General features: G+C 38.4%; 1 protein-coding gene across 1 annotated transcript in view; it reads left to right on the top strand.

Annotated features, from left to right (window-relative positions):
* The window catches only part of ELAPOR2 (endosome-lysosome associated apoptosis and autophagy regulator family member 2), a 175,364-nt gene that overhangs the window by 113,422 nt on the left and 39,439 nt on the right, over window positions 1-22,503 (top strand). Inside the window, exons 8-12 of the mRNA XM_004739638.3 lie at window positions 380-468; window positions 10,526-10,706; window positions 11,981-12,109; window positions 19,300-19,390; window positions 20,057-20,159. Of these exons, the coding sequence (XP_004739695.3) occupies window positions 380-468; window positions 10,526-10,706; window positions 11,981-12,109; window positions 19,300-19,390; window positions 20,057-20,159 (593 nt within the window). The remainder of the gene's footprint in view (window positions 1-379; window positions 469-10,525; window positions 10,707-11,980; window positions 12,110-19,299; window positions 19,391-20,056; window positions 20,160-22,503) is intronic.

The raw sequence follows: 22,503 nt of genomic DNA, 5'->3' as shown, positions 1-22,503 counted from the left end.
GTGCTTTGGTTATATATATACTAATCTAAAAAAAAATCATAATGTAATTTTACATGATTGGCTGGCATAGACGTGTGTTTGGAAAATTTCTATTTATTTCAAATTTACAATGTTCAATGATAATGGAAAAAATCAAATGTCTTATTGGAAAAAATTATGATGTTTCTTGTGTATTATGGGAACATTTGTTGCTCTAGGGTAAATAAAAATGCAGGCTTTTATTTTTCTGAGGCCTAGCTAGTTCTTCCTAAATTCATCTGGTGTAAGGTTATTTTAAATTTTTAGTTGTCTGAGTTTTTTTTGTTTGTTTTGATTTTTTGCCTTTTTCGAGAGTCACAACATAAATGACTCATTTCTGAAATGCGTTTCTGTGTTGCAGAGGAAGGATCCAGCCAGTGTGTGGAACGACCTCCCTGCACCACAAAAGACTATTTCCAGATCCATACTCCGTGTGATGAGGAAGGAAAGGTACAGGCTGTGTTCAGTCGACTGCATTCCCTAGTAATCTAACCCTCTTCCCAATTGGAGCAGCCTCCAGTTTGTTCCTGAGACACTTAAATGAGTTGATTTATAACACATGTTTGTAAGTAGGACAGAGGAAATTTAAGAATATAGCTTCTCAATCCTGCTGCCCCGCTTTGATTTTACACTAGTACTTATTAGTACTGTGGGCCACTTATTTGCTCCAAGTCTGCTTTTTCATCTGTAAAATGGGGCTCATATCATGTCTTACTTCACAAAGCTGTGCTGAGAATGTAAGACACCCTCCAGCTGCGGGTCCTGGCGTCATGTCTATCATAGAGCGAGTGCCCCTAAAGGACTGCTATTTTAACACTAAATTTTTAAAAAGATTTTATTTATTTATTTGACACAGAGAGAGAGACACAATGAGAGAGGGAACACAAACAGGGGGTGCGGCAGAGGGAGAAGCAGACTTCCCACTGAGCAGGGTGTGGGGTTTGATCCCAGTACCCTGGGATCATGCACGATCTGAGCCAAAGGCAGACGCTTAATGACTGAGCCACCCAGGCGCCTCGACACTTAATTTTTTTTTTTTTTTCCAAAAATAATTGGGTCAGGAGGAGCACAGCCCTAAAATGTGTACTGTGACTCACAGGATGGAAATATCCTGAAACTTCTCTTTAATTATTTCTTTCCTCAGTCGGTTTGATCAGTAAGAGCCATGCAGCCATAGGCAAATTCAGTTATGGCCGATGCTGGTGTAATTGTGTTTAGAAAATGCAGAGTAATTACCATACAGATGGCACTTTGCCAGAGGAAAAATGCACACACGGGTTGATGCAACCCGTGGTTGATGTGGCATTTTCTGTCTTACAGTGAGCCTGTAAAGTGTATGTCAGTAGGGAAACTGAGATTCAAGTGGCTGCTAGGGCATTTGAGTTGCCCAGTCGGTTAAGCCCTGGACTCGGGTTTCTGCTCAGGTCATGATCTCAGGGTTGTGGGATTGAGCCCCGAGCACCTGACTCTGTGCTCCGAGCAGTTTGCTTCAGGTTCTTTCCCCTTCTCCCCCTGCCCTTCTCTACTCATGCTCTTCCTTTCTGTCTCGTTCTCTCAAAGGAATAAATAAAATCTTTTAAAAAAGTGTCTGGAATGCAGCACTCTCTCCTTGCGTTTACATCTTTTATATCATGGCATTTAATTTCTTGACCTAGTTTGGAGATATATGTACATGTCAGTATTGCTTTTCTTTTCTTCATTTTGTATCCTTAAGTTCTAAGCTGTACTTTTTATATTTGTGTGATTATTAATCTCATCTTTAGTCCTCAAATTATTTTTAGGAATTGTCTTTTGAGTACTTAAGACCAAGATCATTCTAGTATCTGCAGGAGAGCCATTACTTACTCAGAATAATTCTACTTAGAATAATTCAGAGGAAGGACAGTTTAAATTAGTGGAAAATTTTAATAATTAGAAGCATATGTATTATTTTTAATAAGAACAGTAACTCAAAGAGTCATTAAATTAGAAGGAGTTTTGAAGTAAGATCTCAATGGTCCTATAATAATGGCCAAGGAAGGATTATTTCCATTTAGAAAATACATGCAGAGAGCCACTAAGATGAGTTACAGTTTCTTTACCTAAACTTCTTTTAGTTAAACTTGTTTTATTAATAAGTAGGGAAAATTGAATTTTTTTTATTCTCTATACTGATCACTAATTCAGCATCACTGAAGCTTAAATGAATGAGATCTAATATACAAATGGTTCTTGTCTTTGCTGTGGCAAAAATATTCAAAGGTCCTATTTTTATTTTGTCTGTAAGTAGTTTATTACATCTGTGAGTAGTGTGATAAAAATTAGTTCACCTGGGCCTAAAGGGAGTAAAACTATGCATTAAATGTAGAATGTACAGAATACACACAGAGGTGCGTGCATGTGTGTGCGTGCGCGCATACACACACACACACACCTGTCTACACGTAAGCACCCACAGGCATGTTGTGTTCACATGTACACACAAACTACATTTTCCTATTGAGTCTAGGTGAACTCTGAACACGTTCTCAGTATAGAACACATTGCACTTGCTCTCCATCAACTCAGTGATTCTTTAAAAAGTGATTTAAGACTTTTTTCAAGAGAGATGTGTCTAGCTTCAGGAGTTAAAAAAAAAAACAATAGAATCTTAATTAACTGATACAGTAGAGAAATGTAGATTACAGATGGGAATTTTAATCTTTTTTCTATCTCTGTTGGTTTCAACCTTTTCATGTGTTCTGGTTTCCTCTTTTAAAATGATATTTTATTCTTGCTTGGCACAGCCTGATGATTTGCTGGTGGCTCAGTGATGTTTTCAGGTCATTCAATGACTGTGGCTCCTTTTGTCCTGTCATCCTCTCTTTGATGTTATTTTCCCCTTGCTTGGAGAGCATCCTCAAGGGAAGCAGCTACTGAGGTTGACAGACTTTGAACATAATCATGTATATGCCACAGGACTGGTACAGGTTTCTCTGCTCATTTGAAGCTCAGGTATTTGATTGCTTCCCCTCCTATAGGGAACATTTTTCAGAAGTATTTTAATTAGTAACGGAAACCCTTCTAATCCTGGTTGAGAGACTCCCATTAACATCATGAAAATTGCGGGGTTTCTACTCACTCATTCATTTATTCAGTGAGTCTTCCTTGAGCACTGGTTATGTTACAGAGTGCTAGGTGATGAGGGCAGAACCAAGGAGAGGCAGAAGAAGAAGGCAAGTGTCTTCATGGAGGGTAGAGCGGTAGTTGCCAATTTTTTATTTGCAGCAGACTCCCATGGAGATTCCTGGCCCCAGTTTTCTGTTTCAGTAGATCTGGGGCAGGACCTGATAATTGATATTGCTCAGAAGTTCCCAGGTAATTCTGATTCTGCTGCTCTAGGATCTCACCAATTTGAGAACAAGTGGTCTGGATTTCAGAGGAAGAGATGGTCTGTCAAAAGAAAAGAAATTATTTCCAGCTCTAGATTAGTGCTACAGCAGAGAAGTCTCGAGTGTTATGGGGATCGGACCCAGCCTGGGAAGGCTTCAGAACTGTGTGAACTCTTGGTCAAGGTGTGGAAGAAGAGCTTTTCTGGGAAAGGAGCAGGATGGTGATGATCTGATGTGGGAAGGAGCATGGTATAGCTGAAGAGCTAGTAGGGTATGAGTGTGACTGGACTGTGGGGGTGTCGAGGGGGTGGCATTAGCTGTATCTAATGACATAGACTCATGCTAGAATGGAGAGGTTTTGTAGTGGTGAGTCACCTTGAAATTTTTGAGTATGTTTTCAAAATGTTCAGAGCCCACTTTCTCCATAAAATGAGATACACTCATATGGATGCATACACATGCACAGATTCAGTGCTTGACATTTGAGCTAAAAAAATCTTGACCTTGGGGAGCCTGGGTGGCTCAGTCAGTTAAGCATCTACCTTCAGATGAAGTCGTGATCCCACAGTCCTGGGATTGAGCTCTGCATCAGGCTCCTTGTTCAGCAGGGGAGTCTGCTTCTTCCTCTGCCTGCTGCTTCCCCTGCTTTTAAAATCTTAAAATTTTAAATTTTAAATTTATGCTTTTAAAATCTTAAAAAAAATTTTGACCTTGTTAATGGCCACATAGTCATCGAGAGAAGGCATCTTTTGATGTTAACACCATATTTGACAGAGCCTCTCATGATCTCCGTACGGCTAAGATAGAGAACTGTGGACTAAATGATATAGTTAAGAGGATATATGTCTAATTGAGAAACTATATGTAAAATGTTTGACTTAATAATGTTTGACTTAATAAATGGATATATAGTTGATATTAGTTGAATGTAGTTGATATTAACTAGTTGTGTAGTTGGTATCATGTATTTGTTACAAGAATATAAATTCAATTACATAATTATGCATATCCTAAGTCATACCGAGAAGAATATGAGGACACATGACTACAATCAATATTTGATTTAAAAATCCTCACCTTGCTTGAGGATATTGGGAATAGTATGTTAAGTTGTAGAGCAATAATGCTGGGGAGAATGACAGAAGTAAAATTTAGAGATACTCCAGTGTGCTAGCACATTGAGCTCAAATTAGCAAAGTCAACATTTATTTGTGTCAAATATAGAAGTATTTAGAAAAGAGAAAACATTAACTTGCCAAAAATATTTTGAAGAGAATCTAAGCTTTAGAGCCTGGCTTACCAAGTAAAACAATACAACAGAGATTGATTGATTGATTGATTGATTGATTTTAAAAGATTTTATTTATTTGACAGAGATCACAAGTAGGCAGAGAGAGAGAGAGAAGCAGGCTCCCTACTGAGCAGAAAGCCCGATGTGGGGCTCGATCCCAGGACCCCGAGATCATGACCTGAACCAAAAGCAGAGGCCTAACTCACTGAGCCACCCAGGTGCCCCAAAGCAACAGACATTTAAAGAGGGAAAAAACCTCCCAAGAGTACAAAGGATACTTATCTTTAATTAAGAGGGTTCAAGGCTAAAAAACAAGTTGCTCATTTGTTTATCATATCCACAAAGGTTGTCTTAGATCTGCTCGCAGAAGGTAGAGGGATAAGGCAGTTTTTTCAGGGCATCTGCCACGTATAGACAGGCTTAAGCTTTTATTTATTTTGGGTATGAGAACTCCATAGAAGTAGTAACATACATACATACATACATACATACATGCATTTATCTATCTATCTATCTTTTATTTCAGGGAGAAAAGTAATTCCCTCCCCTGTCCTGACTGTGGACAAATAAAAATTATTATTTTTATTATTATTATGTTCAATTAGCCAGCATAGAGTACATCATTAGTTTTTGATGTAGAGTTCATCAATTCATTAGTTGCATATAACACCCAGTGCTCATCCCAACATCCGCCCTCCTTAATACCTATCGCCTTGTTACCCAGCTCTCCAGCCCCCAGCCATTCTTCCAGTGGTGTGGGATACTCTGGTCCAACAGCTTCATTCACCAGCTGAGCCCTATGGCTGGGCTGCCAGACTATGTTAACTCCTTATTCCTATCAGTGTCACACAAATCAGTTCCTAAAGGGGAAAAGATGGTGTTGGTTACCACAGTAAAAAGAGAGTAATTCTGTGCTGGTTCACAGAACTTGCCTATTCTTAAAAAACATGAATAGATCTGCCAAGGTTGTCTTGATGCTGGGAATTCCCACAGAATTTTTTGCACGCCTCTCCTGATATTTTCAGAGTGGTCATAGGTTTACTGGGGTCAGATTAGTAGAGTACCCGGAACGCAGAAGGTAATGAAGCATCTTTTGAATAAATTAATGAATGAGAAAGTTAGTGAGTGAATGTAAACACATTTAGAGAATTGTGTTTTGTCCTTGGCAGAGGGCTTGAGAAAATTTTGACAAACTGGGCAGAATTTAGAGAAGAGAGACCAGGACATTAAACTATTTGATATGAAATATGGTTGAAGTTGCTGGTAATTTTTTTTTTCAGGTTAGAGAAAAGACCACGGGATGGAAGAATTTGGATCATATTTCTTACATGTTCTACTTGTCCCAAAGAGATTTGATCTCTTCTCTGTGAATATCCATGACATTTCATGTTTCTCTTCGAAGTGATGATGGTGACCATAATTACAGAAACAATAGTGATGGTATCAGTAGCAGAAGCATCAGTCACTTACGTAATTACGTGCACCCTCACTGTGTGTGTGCTTGTGTATGCAGACATGGCCTCTAATTCTTTTTTTCAAAAGCCATGCAATTTAGACATTATTATACCCAGTTTTTAGACAAGAGAACTGAGGCTTAATAAGGTTAAGTAATTTCTGGAAGTTTATAGGTAGCCATAGCCAGTAAGTCTTTAGACTGGAATTCTAACCCTAATTGTGTCTGCTTCCAAATCCAGTGCTTTTGCGTCTTCTTCACATATTTTCTTTTTTTATGTTCTAGCACTTTGTGAACCCATCTTGTCACTATTAGACTGGAACCTCCTTCAGAGCATATTGTCTTGTCAATATTTAAATTCCCTACAGTGCTTTTTTCTATACACAATACGTGCTTAATAAGAACTTCCTCAGTAGTAAGCTGAAGCATTTGATAGGAAATCACAGAAAAGAGGAAGCAGACTTTTCTGTATTATTCCATAAGGGAGAATTTGGGTGAAATTTTAGAAGGTAAATTCCATTGGTGCCTAACGATGTTCAAACAAGCAGAGCTGCCCACTTCTGGAACAGAATGTTTTGTCAAAGAGCAAACTTGCAGCCAAGGCTAGAAGGGTGCCTGCCAGGGCAGGATGTTCTAGAAGGAAGCCTGAAGAGGGGACATTTGACTATATGACTTAGTCATCCCTGAGGCTAGGAAATTGATGGAATATGTCTAGTACTTTCTTTGTCCTTTAATGAACTTCTCTATTACAAGTTATTCCAAATGTTCAGTGTCTCTTATGCAGTACTTGTGAATTACATAGCAAAGTTAAGGTGTAGGGGACATTAAAAAGTCAGGTATAGGGGCACACTGGGTATAGTGGGTTAAACCTCTGCCTTTGGCTCAGGTCATGATCTCAGGGTCCTGGGATCGAGCCTCACATCGGGCTCTCTGCTTGGCAGAGAGCCTGCTTCCCCCCCCCCCCCTCTGCCTGCCTCTCTGCCTACTTGTGATTTCTCTCTCTCTGTGTCAAATAAATAAAATCTTAGAAAAAAAAAAGTCTGGTATAAAAGGATATAGCTCTTAGAACAGCTTTTCTTCATACGCAGATTAAGTAAGTCAAATGTAATTGGGAACTGTTTCTGAATTAGGATGATGGGGAAAGACCATGGCATTTCTCAGTGATTAGGGAGTTCAAATTTGTAGAAATTAAAATTTCATGATAGTCTTCTTTAAATTATTTTTAAAAACAGCTTTATTGAGATTGAATTGTCATATTACACACTGTATCCTTTTAAAGCCTCTGTTCAGTGTTTTCAATATTTTTGCCTCTATCTAATGTTAGAACATTTCCTTGCCTAAGGCCCTGGCTACAGTCTCCAGGACCATGTTCCATCCCCACACTGTCTTCCACATAGAGGAAGAAGAGGGGCTTTGATGCAGTTAGAGATGGAACAAGGATGTAACCACAAGGGAAAAGAGAAAACAGTAGAACCTTCATAGAAAAGGAATCCAAGTGGATGCTGATACATAGACGGTCAAGCTGAGGAGAGTCTTCGAGCGCTTTGGACGTTGAACATGGCTTTGAAGGAGGGAATGGATGCAACTTGGCAGAATGGTGTGGGCCCATCAAAGAGACAAATCATGAAGGCCTCGTGTCTTGTTTCTGGAAAAGATCAAGGATTGGGAAAGTCAGGAAGGCAATAGCCCACATACAAGTCAGAACATTATAGACTGTAAGGTGGCAGGCTGGAGTGGCAGTTGGTAGACTCTAAAGCACATGTCATTTGACTCTGATGAATTCAGCCAGTCTATAGATGTGTAGGGACATTTCAAGGAAGAAAGCTGGACAGATACATTCTCAAAATTTGTCTGAATTTTAGTCTTCCCAGTCCTGTAATTTTTTTTTTTTGACATGAGAATTGATACCTACATGTGTTTCTCTAAAATATATTTTATTCATACTTAATATAAAATACTCAAACTCTATAGGTTTCCTCTAATCTTACTCGCAATCTGATAGATTTTGCTCTATTAGGGCTTTTTGGTTTCATAAAATATTTCATTATTTTATCTCGACTTGCCAAAGAATGGGTTGATCGTTGGTTTTTCACCTGCACTGTGAGCCATTTGGTGCTAAGTATCATTTATATTATTATCTTTCTCCAGCCAGCTCCACTTGATAGCATCTGTCTCCAGTAGAAAGAGAGGCTTAGACTCAACCTGCCATGTAAATCAAGAGGTCTCATAAATGCAACTTTTACTGTAGAGCATTAGAAATTTGGCTTCTCACTGTTTAAATATTTAAAGGTGGTGCACATTTTCTAATTTTTAAACATTTACTGTGCTTGGATTCAGAATCGTGTGGTCAGCTGACTTGTCAAAAATATATTTCCTTATTTTACTATTTTTACCCTAACTGAACTGACCCTTCTTGAGTGTTACGTCACTCTTTATGAGTTTTGCCTAATTCTTGGGCAAGTTGTTCAACAGCTCTTACCCACAACTTCCTCATTTATAAACTTGAGGACAATAATAACGACTTCCCACAGTGGTGGAGAGGCACGCAAGGGGTGCCCCCAAGATCAGTGTGCGTGCTCAGCCTCAACGCCACCCCCACTCCCATGTGAGAACTGCCTATTTTCAACAGTGCAATAGCTCACACCTAATACAATGTGATTTTAATTCATGTCAAAATAAATCAGCAAATTTGTGACTTCCATGGGTGGGAAACTTGTTCTCTCTACTTGCTAAGCTGGATTTTTAGAAAGACAATCCCCCAGATATAATAATGTTTTATTTGCTTAGATTCTCTGAATTTTGTATACCCTTTTACAGAGGAATTGAGAACCCCTTATGGATACAGGATCTAGGTAATTTTTTTTTCAAGCTGTTGAGGAAGCCTCAGCAGGAGCGGCATCATTTTACAGATGGGTAGAGAGGCAGTTGGGTGCAGTGACTGGTTGAACTGTATCATAATGTGGGCCATAAAATAAATGTAGAAAGAGAGTTATAAAAGGAAAAAATATGTTATTTATAATTCTGTTGAGACATCTACCTTTTAAACCATTTCCTTAAGTATCCTTCTTCAGATAAGGTAATTTGCTCTTTCATAAGAGAATACTTGAGAATAAAATTGAGTGGTCTAAAGGGTGTGCTATATTTAATTTCCTATTAACTGAAAATAGCTATAAAGAACTGCCTTTAATTTTGTTTCTCCATCTTCAGTATTAGACTTACTATTGCAAGTTGTTTTAAAGGAGAAAACATTCTTTCATTAGATTATATGCCTAGTGAAGGAAATGGAGTCTCGTTTTAAAAACTATAGTTATGAAAACTATAGCTGGTGGCTCAGTTGGTTAAGCAGCTGCCTTCGGCTCAGGTCATGGGCCCGGCGTCCTGGGATTGAGTCCCACATTGGGCTCCTTGCTCGGCGGGGCGCCTGCTTCTCCCTCTGCCTCTGCCTGCCATTCTGTCTGCCTGTGCTCGCTCTCTCTCCCTCTCTCTGACAAATAAATAAAATCTTAAAAAAAAAAAAGAACTATAGTTTTTCCCTTTGCATTTAAAATACCTTCTTATTTTTACTGAGCATATTGATTTTGTTTGTGAAATGGCTAAACCATTTAATTTTTCTGTTTTCACAAAGAGTAATTTTATAATTGCAACTTTCTGGGTTTGGCTGAGTTATAGCGATCTTGTGTATTTTTTGTCACATAGGGGTGTGTGTATATGTGAGAGAGAATGAGAAGATAAGGCTTAAAAGACTTCTGTCTTTTAAAGTAGAGTTTGTCTTAATTCTGATGGTAGAAGCACTTGCAACAGGTCCCAAAATTAGAAATATTTTAGCTATGGTTCCTGTGGTTTAACATCAGGTTATTGGAAAATATTTAGAGAGCAACCACATGTATTTGTGAAATGCAGGATTGAAATGTGAAGCTAGATATTGTCTTTTTAAAAACGTACACCTTTTCTTTTGTGATCAGATTGTGCGAGGCATCGTGATAGGTGCTGAGGGTGAGAGAGAGGAAGAGAGTACTGAAGGTCTCCAAACGGAAAAAGGCAGTCTGCCCAGACACCTATGTCATTAAGGAATACAGTGCGTGAGTGGCTGTGAGAATGAGATTATGGGATTATGTTATAATCCCGTATCTATACTTTGAAGTGGAATTCGATGATGATGAATGTGCTGATGGATGCTGTAAGGCCCACCTGTAGCTCATAGTAAAACATGTGGAAGTAACGGCCATTCTCCCAACCAAAGGTTTTTTCTTTTTATCTCATTCTGTTACTAATGGTTTAGATTCTTTTCACCTGGCCCTTCTGTTCTTTCACTATTTGACTTTTCCTAGGCTTTCTGTTTAATGTTTTTATTACTGAAAAGTTAAAGCAAATAAAGCATCTTATATGACCTGCAAGCTTTTTTTTCCCCCGCAGACGCAAATTATGTACAAGTGGATAGAGCCCAAAATCTGCCGGGAGGATCTCACAGATGCTATTAGGTTGCCCCCTTCTGGAGAGAAGAAGGACTGTCCCCCTTGCAACCCTGGATTTTATAACAATGGATCATCATCTTGCCATCCCTGCCCTCCTGGAACATTTTCGGATGGAACAAAGGGTAGGATGCCAGTTGGATCGTTAGCGAAATAATCTTGCTGGACTATTGTGACATTGTTCTTCATTGCTTTTACATAAGACTTATTTATAAAACATACCTCACAGAGACTGAAGAAGAGTTGAGAAATATCATAATGAATTGTGAGGTGTCAGTGCCTTCTTTAACATACCACAAGGATAGTTTTTTCTAGGCATTTTGTGTAATATGTGTAATACCCTCATCACTGGATAACTCACTCTGCCTTTGAATGTTGATTAAAAAAAATTCCACCATAGGGAGGCCTGGGTGGGCTCATTTTGTTAAGCATCTGCCTTCAGCTCAGGTCATGATCTCAAGGTCCTGGGATCGAGTCCAGCATCGGGCTCCTTGCTCAGCAGGGAATCTGCTTCTCCCTCTCCCTCTGCCCAACCTGGCTCCTCCCTCCCCCACTCATGCTCTCCCTCTCTCTCTTAAATAAATAAAATCTTAAAATAAAATCTCAAATAAATAAAATAAAATCTCAAATAAATCTCAAATAAATAAAATCTTAAAATTAAATCTTAAAAACAATTCCACCATATTAAGTGTTAAGGATAGGCACTCTTTTCCAGTGATATATTTATGCAAGTATAAATTATAATCTCTTCTAATTCAGCTTTGGAATCATAAATTATGTTTTGTGCTATAGTAATAGCAAAAAATTACTTGTTTTGAACATATGGCAGTGAAGATAGTCTCTTAATTTTTCAGGATGTACAGTTGAGAAAATGTTAGTGCTTATCAAATAATATAGGAAGTGCTGCAGAGTTTGTTTTAATTTTGATAGACAAAAATTACAATGTATTTCAGTTGTGGTCATCTCTCTTGAATATAGCCATGCCATCTGCTTACTACCCAGAGCCTTTGATAGATAGCATAAGAGGGACTTAAGAGTCTGATTAACTTGGTTTTGAATCCACATACAACAGGCAGCCATTAGTGTGATTAATCCAAGTTCCTTAAATCTTTTGAACCTCAATTTTCCCACCCTTAAAATTGTGAGTAATAATATCTAGCACGTATTCTTTGAACAGGTTATGTAAAAATGTGTCTAAAGTACTCTGGTATCAATAAGTGTTTGCTCAGTGAACATTTCTAATGACATGATTAATGCAAGTGTGTTGGATAAATTCTACTATCTCTCCTTCCTGCATTCCTCTCTGCTAATTAAAGTTTAGTAGTATTTAGAACAGAGAAAGAGGAAGATGTCCAAATGCAATTTAACTGTAATTATCTCCTTCACCTGTCTCTCATAGAATGTAGGCCGTGTCCAGCAGGAATGGAGCCTGCGCTTGGATTTGAATATAAATGGTGGAATGTCCTTCCTGGCAACATGAAAACTTCCTGCTTTAATGTTGGTAATTCAAAGTGCGATGGAATGAACGGTGAGTTCAGAATCGGCCTCCTGGACATATTGGGTCATAGAGACTTTTGGGCCCAGCTCTCTAAAAACATACCAAGTGTGGGTATGAGGAACTTCGTTCCTGTCCATTGGCTACTTGACTGCCTTCCAGCCCTCACATGGAAATGGTGAACGGGATGTCACAACTAGTTGACTTCTCTGTAACAGTATGAACTATTTTGCATTTTTTTGGAGTCAGCTTTGAAGTAGATATTCAGGCTCACCATTTATGGTTATAAACGTATTTAGAGTAGCTCACCAAGGGATGTAATGAAATCCATGTCACTTGCCATTTCGAAGAACAGAATGACAGCATTTCTGTCAGCATTGAGTCTGACTCAGGACTGAGCTGTATTGAGAGGTGAGGTCAGCTCTAAGTCCTTTTCCCTGTGAAATCTGTGATTGTGTGTACAAAATATATGTAAGCCCCACTTAGTGAAAACTTGAAAATGTGACAGAGTTTTATAAGATTGTGGCTGAATTTTATTTGTTCCAATATTTTAAGACCCGAGAGAGGCTAACACTTAGTTTTCTGCAGTATTTCCTGGTTGAATGAGTGACAGTATCTATATGTGTATTTTTTCTTTTTAAAAGAGATTTTATTTATTTATTTACAGACAGAGATCACGAGTAGGCAGAGAGGCAGGCGGGGGGGTGGGGAAGCAGGCTCCCCAACGAGCTGAGAGCCCGATATGGGGCTCGGTCCCAGGACCCTGAGATCATGACCTGAGCCGAAGGCAGAGGCTTTAACTCACTGAGCCACCCAGGCACCCCATACATGTATTTTTAAACTTAATGCTAGGAGTAGCTCTTCACAAATACTAGGGTTTTATACCAAAATGCATCCTTTTACTTTCATCATCTCATTAGCAATTTTAATGAGAACACTTTTTCTCCATATTACATTTTGTTGTTTTAAAAAATTGTTTTAAATTGCTTCTGTTTTAAGTCAGTACCTATCTGAAATAAGTATACTGAGGATGTAGGAAGTGAGGTGAGCACATGAAAACGAAGATTGAAAAATAGTAGGTCCTTGAATACTTCCACTTCTAGGAAGTTATCCTAAGGGAGAAGAAGAAAAAATACAGTAGTAATTACTTGACCATGAGGGTTTATGTTCCTAAAAGATCCCATGATTGAATTCTAAGTTGAAGAAGTTAAGACGTATGGAGGAAAAATAAGATTGGGAAGGCCAGGGAATTGAAAGAACTCGTGAAAGCATCGACTGTGTGTGTGTGTGTGTGTGTGTGTGCGTGCGCACGTGCGCGCGTGTGTATTCACTTACTAGTAAAGATTATCTGGAACTTTTACTTGATCTTTTGGAGAATTTGGTCTAACTCTCATGATAATACTCAATGGTAGCCACTTGCTTCCTCCTTTACTTAGAGGCTAAAATGTACATTTTTTATAGTTTTCAGAAATGTTTAATTGTTAATTTGAAAAATAGACATCTCTTCACTATTAGTGTGTGATATTAGAATAACAAATAGTCATGTGAAAAATATAATACAAAAATGAAGATACAAGGTGATGTGTATTTTTATGCCTGGACAGTTCAGTATACAGCTTTGAGAGGAATTGCACTGACAAGAATGGGGACCAGGGGCTCCTGGGTGGCTCAGTGGGTTGAGCCACTGCCTTCAGCTCGGATCATGATCTCAGGGTCCTGGGATGGATGCCGCATCGGGCTCTCTGCTCAGCGGGGAGCCTGCTTCCCTCTCTCTCTGCCTGCCTTTCCGTCTACTTGTGATTTCTCTCTGTCAAATAAATAAATAAAATCTTAAAAAAAAAAAAGAATGGGGACCAAAGTGAGAGGCCAAGGAATAGCCTGTGTCATGAGGGGCTCACCCAGTCACGGGTTCAGGTGGATGTGCTTTAGCTAGCTTGACTGTGTGACTTGGAGTACGTGGAGATTCATGTCTTCTCAGTCTGAATTGTACATAGTTGCAGACCAGATACACAGAAGTACATCTTCATGTATTGCAAGTTTGCCTTAAAGTTACCCATAGTTGGAGACAAGTTACTGTTTATGCATGAAGATGTTCAGTGAGCATTATCTGTAATAACAGAAATTGAAATAGTCTAAATATCCAGCAGAAGATTATGTTTATGAAAGTTATGCTGTACTGATAGAAGAAATATTATGCAAATATTTAAAATGGCAGTCATCTGGAAAACGATTTGACAGTGTTTCAAGAATTTTGAATGTTCTTCTTCAACCCATTTATTCCATTTCTGGGAATTTATACCTGGGTAACAATGTAAAGATGTAAAGAAAGAAATTATGGAAAAATATGTTAACTTTAGTGCTAATTAAGAGGAAACAAACTAGATTTTCAACAATGGGATGTGATTAAATTAAATTATGTAATCATGGAACCTATTGTTAAATCATTAAAATTAGATGTAGTAAGGATTTTTAATGGGAAAATATTTTCAAAATAACACTAATGAGAAAAAATTCAGAAGATAGTGCTAAATAAAAAAACCAGAAAATAGAGTATCCATTAAAATCTAAGGTATGTTAAAAGTGTGCACTAAAAAATGATGGAAAAGAAATACATTGAAATGTTAAGAGGCTCTCACTTGGAAGTGGGAAGTTACAGGGAAGTATGAATTGCTTCATATTTCTTTGTTTAGTTTTGCCATATTTAACAAATATTCCTCTTTGATTCACATTGTTTTTCAAATCACCATAACAGCACAAAACATTGGTTTAAAAATATATCTATTTTACCTAGTAATTCTTTCACTGAGATTCTTTTCTAAAAAATACAGAAAAACTTTACCCAAAATAAGTTTATTATTACTGTGTCATTTATAGCACCTAAGAGGTAAAAACAATCTAAATGGTTAAATTGGGTGTGTGGTCAAAGGAGGTAAGTCCGTTAGTGTGATTGGTAAATTATGGATATTAATTATATCCGTCTACATGATAAACTATTAATTCAGTCATGAATATGTTGGTGAAGTATTTATGCATAAAAATGCTTATGCAATAATGTTAACATATAAAACCATGACACTAAATGTTATCAACAACACAATCTCAAAGATGTAAAAACCTATGCATCCAAAGATAATGAAAGGAAACTACTCAAAATATAAGCAGTGGTTTTATTCTGGGTAATGGGGTTAAAAGTAAGTGTAGTCTTCATCTTAAAATTTTTCTGTGGTTTCAAAATTTTATAATTCATAATATGATTTCTGAAAACAAATAAATAATGGTACATGGGAGATGTTTCTCTTTTTCTCATTTAATGTGGCCATTTCAGCCTATGGTATGTTGATTATTTCTATGCAGAGGACAGACCTCCCATCGCCTTCTATTTGCAGCTCTTGTCTCCCCATTCTCTTGTCAATTGTTAGTATATGCTTCTCCTTAGATGCTACTGACCCTCAGTGAGGGGAGACCCAGCCTTGTCTTCCTAACCCTAGTGCTTCTCATGGTTCTTGGCAGTCCCTGAAAGCCTCTTGAGTGAATAAGTGAATGAATGTAGGATAGTAGTTGTAAATTAGGGACCAGCAATACAGCAAACTATACAAAAGAACTCTGGACCCCAAATCTTCTTTAAGTAATTTGAAATTTCTAGTTTCTGTTGGTTATTTGAGTACTAAGATTTTCCATTTCAGTTTATTAGAAAAGATAAAGACTATCTATTTTAGTTTTTAAAAAGCTGAATTGAGAAAATTGCTATTAGGTTTCCCTTAAATAGCTTCTGTACAAAAATATGCATTACTTGATTCTTCCTGAGGAATCATATGGAATGTCTTTATTGATATTAGGAGTCTGCCTCTGCATGCAATTTACAACTGCAGTGTAAACATAGGGAATTCTTTTGGAGTATTTCTAACTTTGGAGGGGATGAGGCAAGATAGTAGACGCCTGGGGGCTCTCATTTCATCTGGTCCCTTGAATTTAGCTAGATATCTCTATCAAATCATTCTGAACATCTATGAATTCAATCTGAGATGTAAGAAAAGAATTCCTGGAATTCTACAAATAGAAAACTAACCACTTTTTGCAGGGCAGGAGGAGCAGAGACATGAATCTGAGGTGATGTATTGGAAGATAAACGATGGGTAGGGGTAGGAGCGAGGGAGCCCCTAAAAGCCAGCTCCTGGAAGGTAATATAGCCCCAGCGTGCAAAACTGGAACTTTTATAATTCTGCTCCAGGGAGAGACACTCCTGCCTGAAAGGTGCTCAGGTCATGAAGCTGGGCAAAGTCCTAGGTGGGACAGTGTGGTCTCAGGGTCCCTGAGGTCACAGAAAGAATGGGGGTGTCTGAGCTGACAAAGTTCCCAAGCACTAGAGTGGGGAAACTGGCTATGGTCAGCAAGCCTGCAAGTGGGCTTTCAGTTCTGTTTTCCATAAACCACAAACCATGGCAACAGGGTGCCCTGCAAAGGACAGAACATGGCAACCTCATCCTTCCCCCGGGGCAGGGTGCAAGGGTGCAGAATGATCCAGCAACAGCTCTCCCTGTGGGGCCTTGCTCCCTCCCCTCTCTCCTCCCTCTCTCCTCCCCTGAGGATCCGTGCAGGTTTGAGATGCAGTCTTCTTTGGAGTTTGGCACACACAAGAGTGAAGAATGATATTCCCTGAGGGTTTACTAAAGAGGAGGGGTCCCAATCTTTCAGCTCCAGGGCTGGTGATCAGGGCGCTGCCATTTTTATTTTCATTCTCTAAAGCGGGGCAGAAAGCCTTCAGGGAACAAAAGCCGTATAGAGCGATCCGGACCCTGGCTCCCTGGCAAGGGTTGGTGTAACTTCACCCAGGCAAAGACATCTGAGAATCAGTGCAGTAGACCCCTCCCCCAGAAGACCAGCTGGAACATCAGGAGAATACAAAGAGCACAAAGAACTCCAAAACTCCAGTGCTAGGGGAAAATAGTATGTAGAATTTGAGGGTTTTTTTTCTCATGATTCTTTTGTCTTTCAGTTTTAAATTTTCCTTTTTGTCTCTTTTTCCTTTTCAGCTAGTTTCTTATTTTTTTTTAAAGACTTTATTTATTTATTCGACAGAGAGAGATTACAAGTAAGCAGAGAGGCAGGCAGAGAGAGAGAGAGAGAGAGAGAGAGAGGATGAAGCAGGCTCCCTGCTGAGCAGAGAGCCCGATGCGGGGTTCGATCCCAGGACCCTGAGATCATGACCTGAGCTGAAGGCAGCGGCTTAACCCACTGAGCCACCCAGGCGCCCCAGCTAGTTTCTTATTTTATCAACTCTTTGTTTTTAAGTCTTTTTTAAACTCTTGCTTTTACATTTATAAATATGTTCTTCATTTTTGGCTTCCTTTCACTGTAATTTTATTTTTATTTTGTATATATATATATATATATATATATATATATATATATATATATATATATGTTTTTCTTTACAATTTTAGGATTTAGTGTCTTCTAACAAACAGACCAAAATATACTTAGGACCAAGTGGACCACCTGTTTTGTCAATCTGGGAGATTTTATTTTCTCCTTTTACCCCCCCTTTTTTTTCCTTTTCTTTTTTGGTTTCTGATCTCTTCAGATTTGTCTAGTGTGTATTTTGCTTGGGTCATGGTTGATACTTTTGATTTTATTCTCTTGTTCATCCATTCTTCTCTGAGCAAAATGACTAAAAGGAAGAATTCACAAGAAAAGAAAGAATTGGAGGTAATACTCTCTGCCACAGATCTAATCAATATGGATATAAGTAAAATGCCAGAGGTGGAATTCAGGATAGTAATTATAAAGTTACTAGGTGGGCTTGAACAAAACAGAAAAGACACTAGAGAATCTCTTAGTGCAGAAATAAAATCTCATCAGGCCAAAATTAAAAATGCTTTAACTGAGATGCCATCTAAAAGGGATGCTCTAACAGTTAGGGTAAATGAGGCAGTAGAGAGTCAGTGATGTAGAAGACAAGATGATGGAAAGAAAGGAAGCTGAGGAAAAGAGAGAAAAACAACTAATGGACCATGAGGTGAGGATCTGAGAAATCAGTAATACCATAATGCAAAATAATATTAAAATTACTGGGGTCCCAGGGGAAGAAGAAAGAGAGAGGGATAGAAGGTATATTTGAGCAAATCATAGCTGAGAATATCCCTAATCTGGGGAAGGAAACAGGCATTCAAGTCTGGGAGGTTGAGAGAACCCATCCTTCAAAATCAATAAAAATAGACCAACACCCCAGCATATAATAGAGAAGCTTGCAAATTTCAGAGGTAAAGAGAAAATCCTGAAAGCAGCTCAAGAGAACTCTTTAACCTACAGGGGGAGGAACATTAAACTGACAGCAGATCTATCCACAGAGACGTGGAAGACCAGAAAGGGCTGGCATGTTATATTCAGGGTACTAAATGAGAAAAACATGCAGACAAGAATACTTTATCCAGACTATCTCCTTCCATTCAAAATGGAAGGAGAGGTAGAGAGCTTCCAGGACAAACAGAAGCTAAAAGACTCTGTGATCACTAAACCAGCCCTGCAAGAAATATGTCAGGGGATCCTGTAAGTGAAGAGAGAGCCCATAAGTAATACAGACCAGAAAGAAACAGAGACAACCTACAGAAATGGGGTCTTTACAGGTAATACAATGGCACTAAACTCTTACATTTCAATAGTTAACTCTGAATATAAATGGGCTAAATGCCCTAATCAAGTAGATTAAAAAAGCAAGACCCATCCCTATGCTGTCTGCAAGAGACTCATTTTAGACCTACAGACACTTACAGATTGAAAGTGAGGCAGGGAGGTGAAATATTTATCATGCTAATGGACATCAAAGGAAAGCTGGGGTAATAGTCCTTAAATCATTCAAATTAGATTTCAAACCAAAGACCATAGTAAGGAATGAAGAAGGACACTATATTATACTTAAAGGGTCTATCCAACAAGATCAATATTTATCCAACAATTATAAATATTTATGTTCCTAACTTGGGAGCAGCCTATTATAGAAACCAATTAATAACAGAATTAAACACATTGATAATAATACAATAATAGGGGACTTCAATACCCTACTCACTGTAATGGACAGATCCTCTAAGTAGAAGATCAACACGGAGTATTTCTAACTTTGAACATAAACACTAATAGTCTTTTTTATTTTTTTACCTTGTTTAAAAAGATTGTTGGAAATCAATGGGATTTTTCCTGATAAAGATACCTTATCTCACTTCCAGGTTGGGAGGTGGCTGGAGATCATATCCAGAGTGGAGCTGGAGGTTCAGATAATGATTACCTGATCTTAAACTTGCATATCCCAGGATTTAAGTAAGGAAAACTAATTCTGATTCCTTTCTGTAAGAATCCTCATGCCTGTTTCCCTATAGAAATAGATGCTTTCATAAAACATACTTATGTTGTGATGGTCTTAGCAAATAATGAACTGTTGTAGGATAATATATTACATTTAAGAATATCTGTAGAATTGGTGATTGAGATACTGTAACCATTAGTTGTATGTTTAGATGAAGCTGAAAGTTTTTAACAATAATTGTATCCAAATGTTACAACAACCATGATTATTGGATGCTTAATGAAGAAATTTTCCCAAGTTGTTGTTTGTGGGAATATTTTTGGTTTATAAATTTATTTTTTCTCAGTTTTATCTGTAAAGTAGTCTGTTATAACTGTTTAAATTCTTTTTTGCTTTAGTTCTCCATGTTGACATTTCCTGATAGGCATATTTTTCTTGCTTTAGGATGGATGGTAATAGTTGTATCAGGAGATTCAAGCATATTACCGTCGTTGTGTAAGCTCCTTACTGGGATGGTCTGGGGACACAGAGATGGAGCAGGGAAGAAGTGGCTGTGGGGAGCCATTGATTAGGGGAAGAGAAGAGCATTGCTTTCAGCTTAATGGAGAATGTGACTTAGTTTTGTACCATACTGTATTTAGAATATACAATAAATATTATAACTTTAATCTGTCAAATAGGCCACCAACGTCTATGACTGGAGCCATGGGTTCTGAACTGGGAAGAATAACATTTGTCTTTGAGACCCTCTGTTCGGCTGACTGTGTTCTATACTTCATGGTGGTAAGTGAAAGAGAGGCTTTCAAAGGCAGGTTTCTAAGCTTGGCATTTTCTTTCAAGTGCCAATTCATTCATGCAAGTTGGGATAAGAATCCCATTTTTCTTCCCATTCTTAGGTCCTTGCAGAAAGTTAAAAAATATCTAAAGAAGTCACTAAGGAATGTGCAGTGCAGCTCACAAAGAAAGCTTGTGTTCCTCATGGGGAAGACTGAGCAAGGGGGTTCGGGTGACTGATGGAAATCTGGTAAAAACTCCTTCATAAAGATATGCCATCAGCCAATGAAAACTCTCTTCTGATAACCATTCTGTGGTTCACACCACTAGGAAGGAAAAACCTCTGTAAGGAAACTCTTCACTGTTAAATTAATAAATGTAGACAAAGGACTTACTATGTACATGTCATATTTCTGCCCCATTTTTTCTAGATGGCCTATACATTTCAACTCTTAGCTTGAGAAAAGTAGCAACAAAAAATTTATTAAGACTTTTTGTGGGTATTATGATGTTGTTAGCTAAGATTTTAACGCTGTAAGTAGTGACTTCAAAGACAATGTTTTTACTTTTCTCCCAAGTCTTTTAGTAGCTAGTTAGCAATCTATTAACAGTTTCCTCTGTGACATCCAAATTAGATGAAGATTTTAATATTTGTGATTACTGCCAGCTTAAGGGAAGGCAGGCTGTTTTCTTCTTGAAAAAAATAAAAAAGGACTTTGTTGTGGTAAAAGAAGATCATGAATAATCTTCAACACATCCATTTATTTATTTTTTATAAGATTTTATTCATTTATTTGACAGAGATCACAAGTAGGCAGAAGGGCAGGCAGAGAGAAAGAGAGAGAGGAGGGAGCAGGCTCCCCACTGAGCAGAGAGCCCAACATGGGGCTCGATCCCAGGACCCTAGGACCATGACCTGAGCCGAAGACAGAGGCCTTAACCCACTGAGCCACCTGGATTCCCCAAAACATCATCCATTTAATACACTACAAATAAGCAATAATTCAGTTCCCAGCTCTGCCTCCGTATTTCTTTAATCTGTTCATTCTTTTTCACCAACAGTGTTATTACTGAGGTCCTGACTCCCACTATTTCTCAGTAGCCATTTGTATTCTTTTTCTCTCCATTCTCTCATATATGCTGCTGTCAAAATGTTCTTTATAAACATCAAAACAGTAATGGAGACTTCCACAACGAATTGCCTCCTTCCCCTTGCTAGTTGGTTACTGCCTATGGCAGTGGCGGTTAAAGTGTGGTCGCTGGACCAGCATCACCTGGGAATTTGTTAGAAATATAGATTTCTCAGGCCCCTCCTGGTCTTAATGAGAAGCTCTGGCGATGGGCCCAGATATCTGTGTTCTAGCCAGCCACAAGGGTGGCTCTAACATCAATGAAAGTTTGAGTGCCAATAGCCTCTAAATACACTTAAAATTTCTTAGCATGGCTCAGTTTGGGTTTTTGTCCTCTTTGCCCAGCCTCTTTTTACCAAGTCCACCACACCTCTTCAGGCAACCTGAATTTATTTGAGGGCCTCTCTGTACTTCAGTTCTCATACTTGGCACTCTGAACCAGAATGGCTCTCTTCCTTTTGCTCCTTTGTCTGGTGAACTCCCATTCATAATTCAAGGGGTGCTCAAACTTCACCTCTTCTGGGAAGCTTTCTCTTAGTCCTTTAAGTGAAATTAGCCATTCTCTCCAGTGTCCTCCAAAAACTCTTTGAGAAAACTCTGTTTTAATTATGTGACTGTATTGATGTTTTTGTCTCTCTCACTTGACCAAGCACTCCTGAGGGTAAGAATCATAGCTATTTATTTTTGTAAATCAATCTTAGAGTTTTTGGCTCATAGAAGAATCTGTTAGTTTTGTTTCCTCTCTGTTTGATTTGGTTTTCTCACAGGATTTTTTGTGATGTCAATTAAATAGTGCATAGAAATGCTCTCAAAACCATGCAGGTTTTCAGGACGCCTGGGTGGCTCAGTGGGTTGAGCCGCTGCCTTTGGCTCGGGTCATGATTTCAGGGTCCTGGGATCGAGTCCCGCATTGGGCTCTCTGCTCAGTGGGGAGCCTGCTTCCCTCTCTCTCTCTCTGCCTGCCTCTCTGCCCACTTGTGATCTCTCTCTGTCAAATAAATAAATAAAATCTTTAAAAAAAAATGCAGGTTTTCAAAACCTTTTACAAAGGTAAGATGGTATTATTTGTGGTAATGCAATAAATTTCATTAATTATTGGAATAAACATGTAGAAAGATGATGTTTTAACAGAGAACTATCTATGTATTCAGAGCTCCTTTTAGGAAGCGGCATGTATGGTGGTTTGGTCATTTGGTAACGTGGAGAATTCTGTAATGTATGAC

The sequence above is a fragment of the Mustela putorius genome, unplaced genomic scaffold (genome assembly GCF_011764305.1).
Source record: "Mustela putorius furo isolate JIRA1106 unplaced genomic scaffold, ASM1176430v1.1 tig00003845_pilon_pilon_pilon, whole genome shotgun sequence".
Lineage (NCBI taxonomy): Eukaryota > Metazoa > Chordata > Mammalia > Carnivora > Mustelidae > Mustela > Mustela putorius.
Note: the sequence above shows the minus strand (reverse complement) of the source record. Positions and strands in the feature narration are given on the sequence as shown.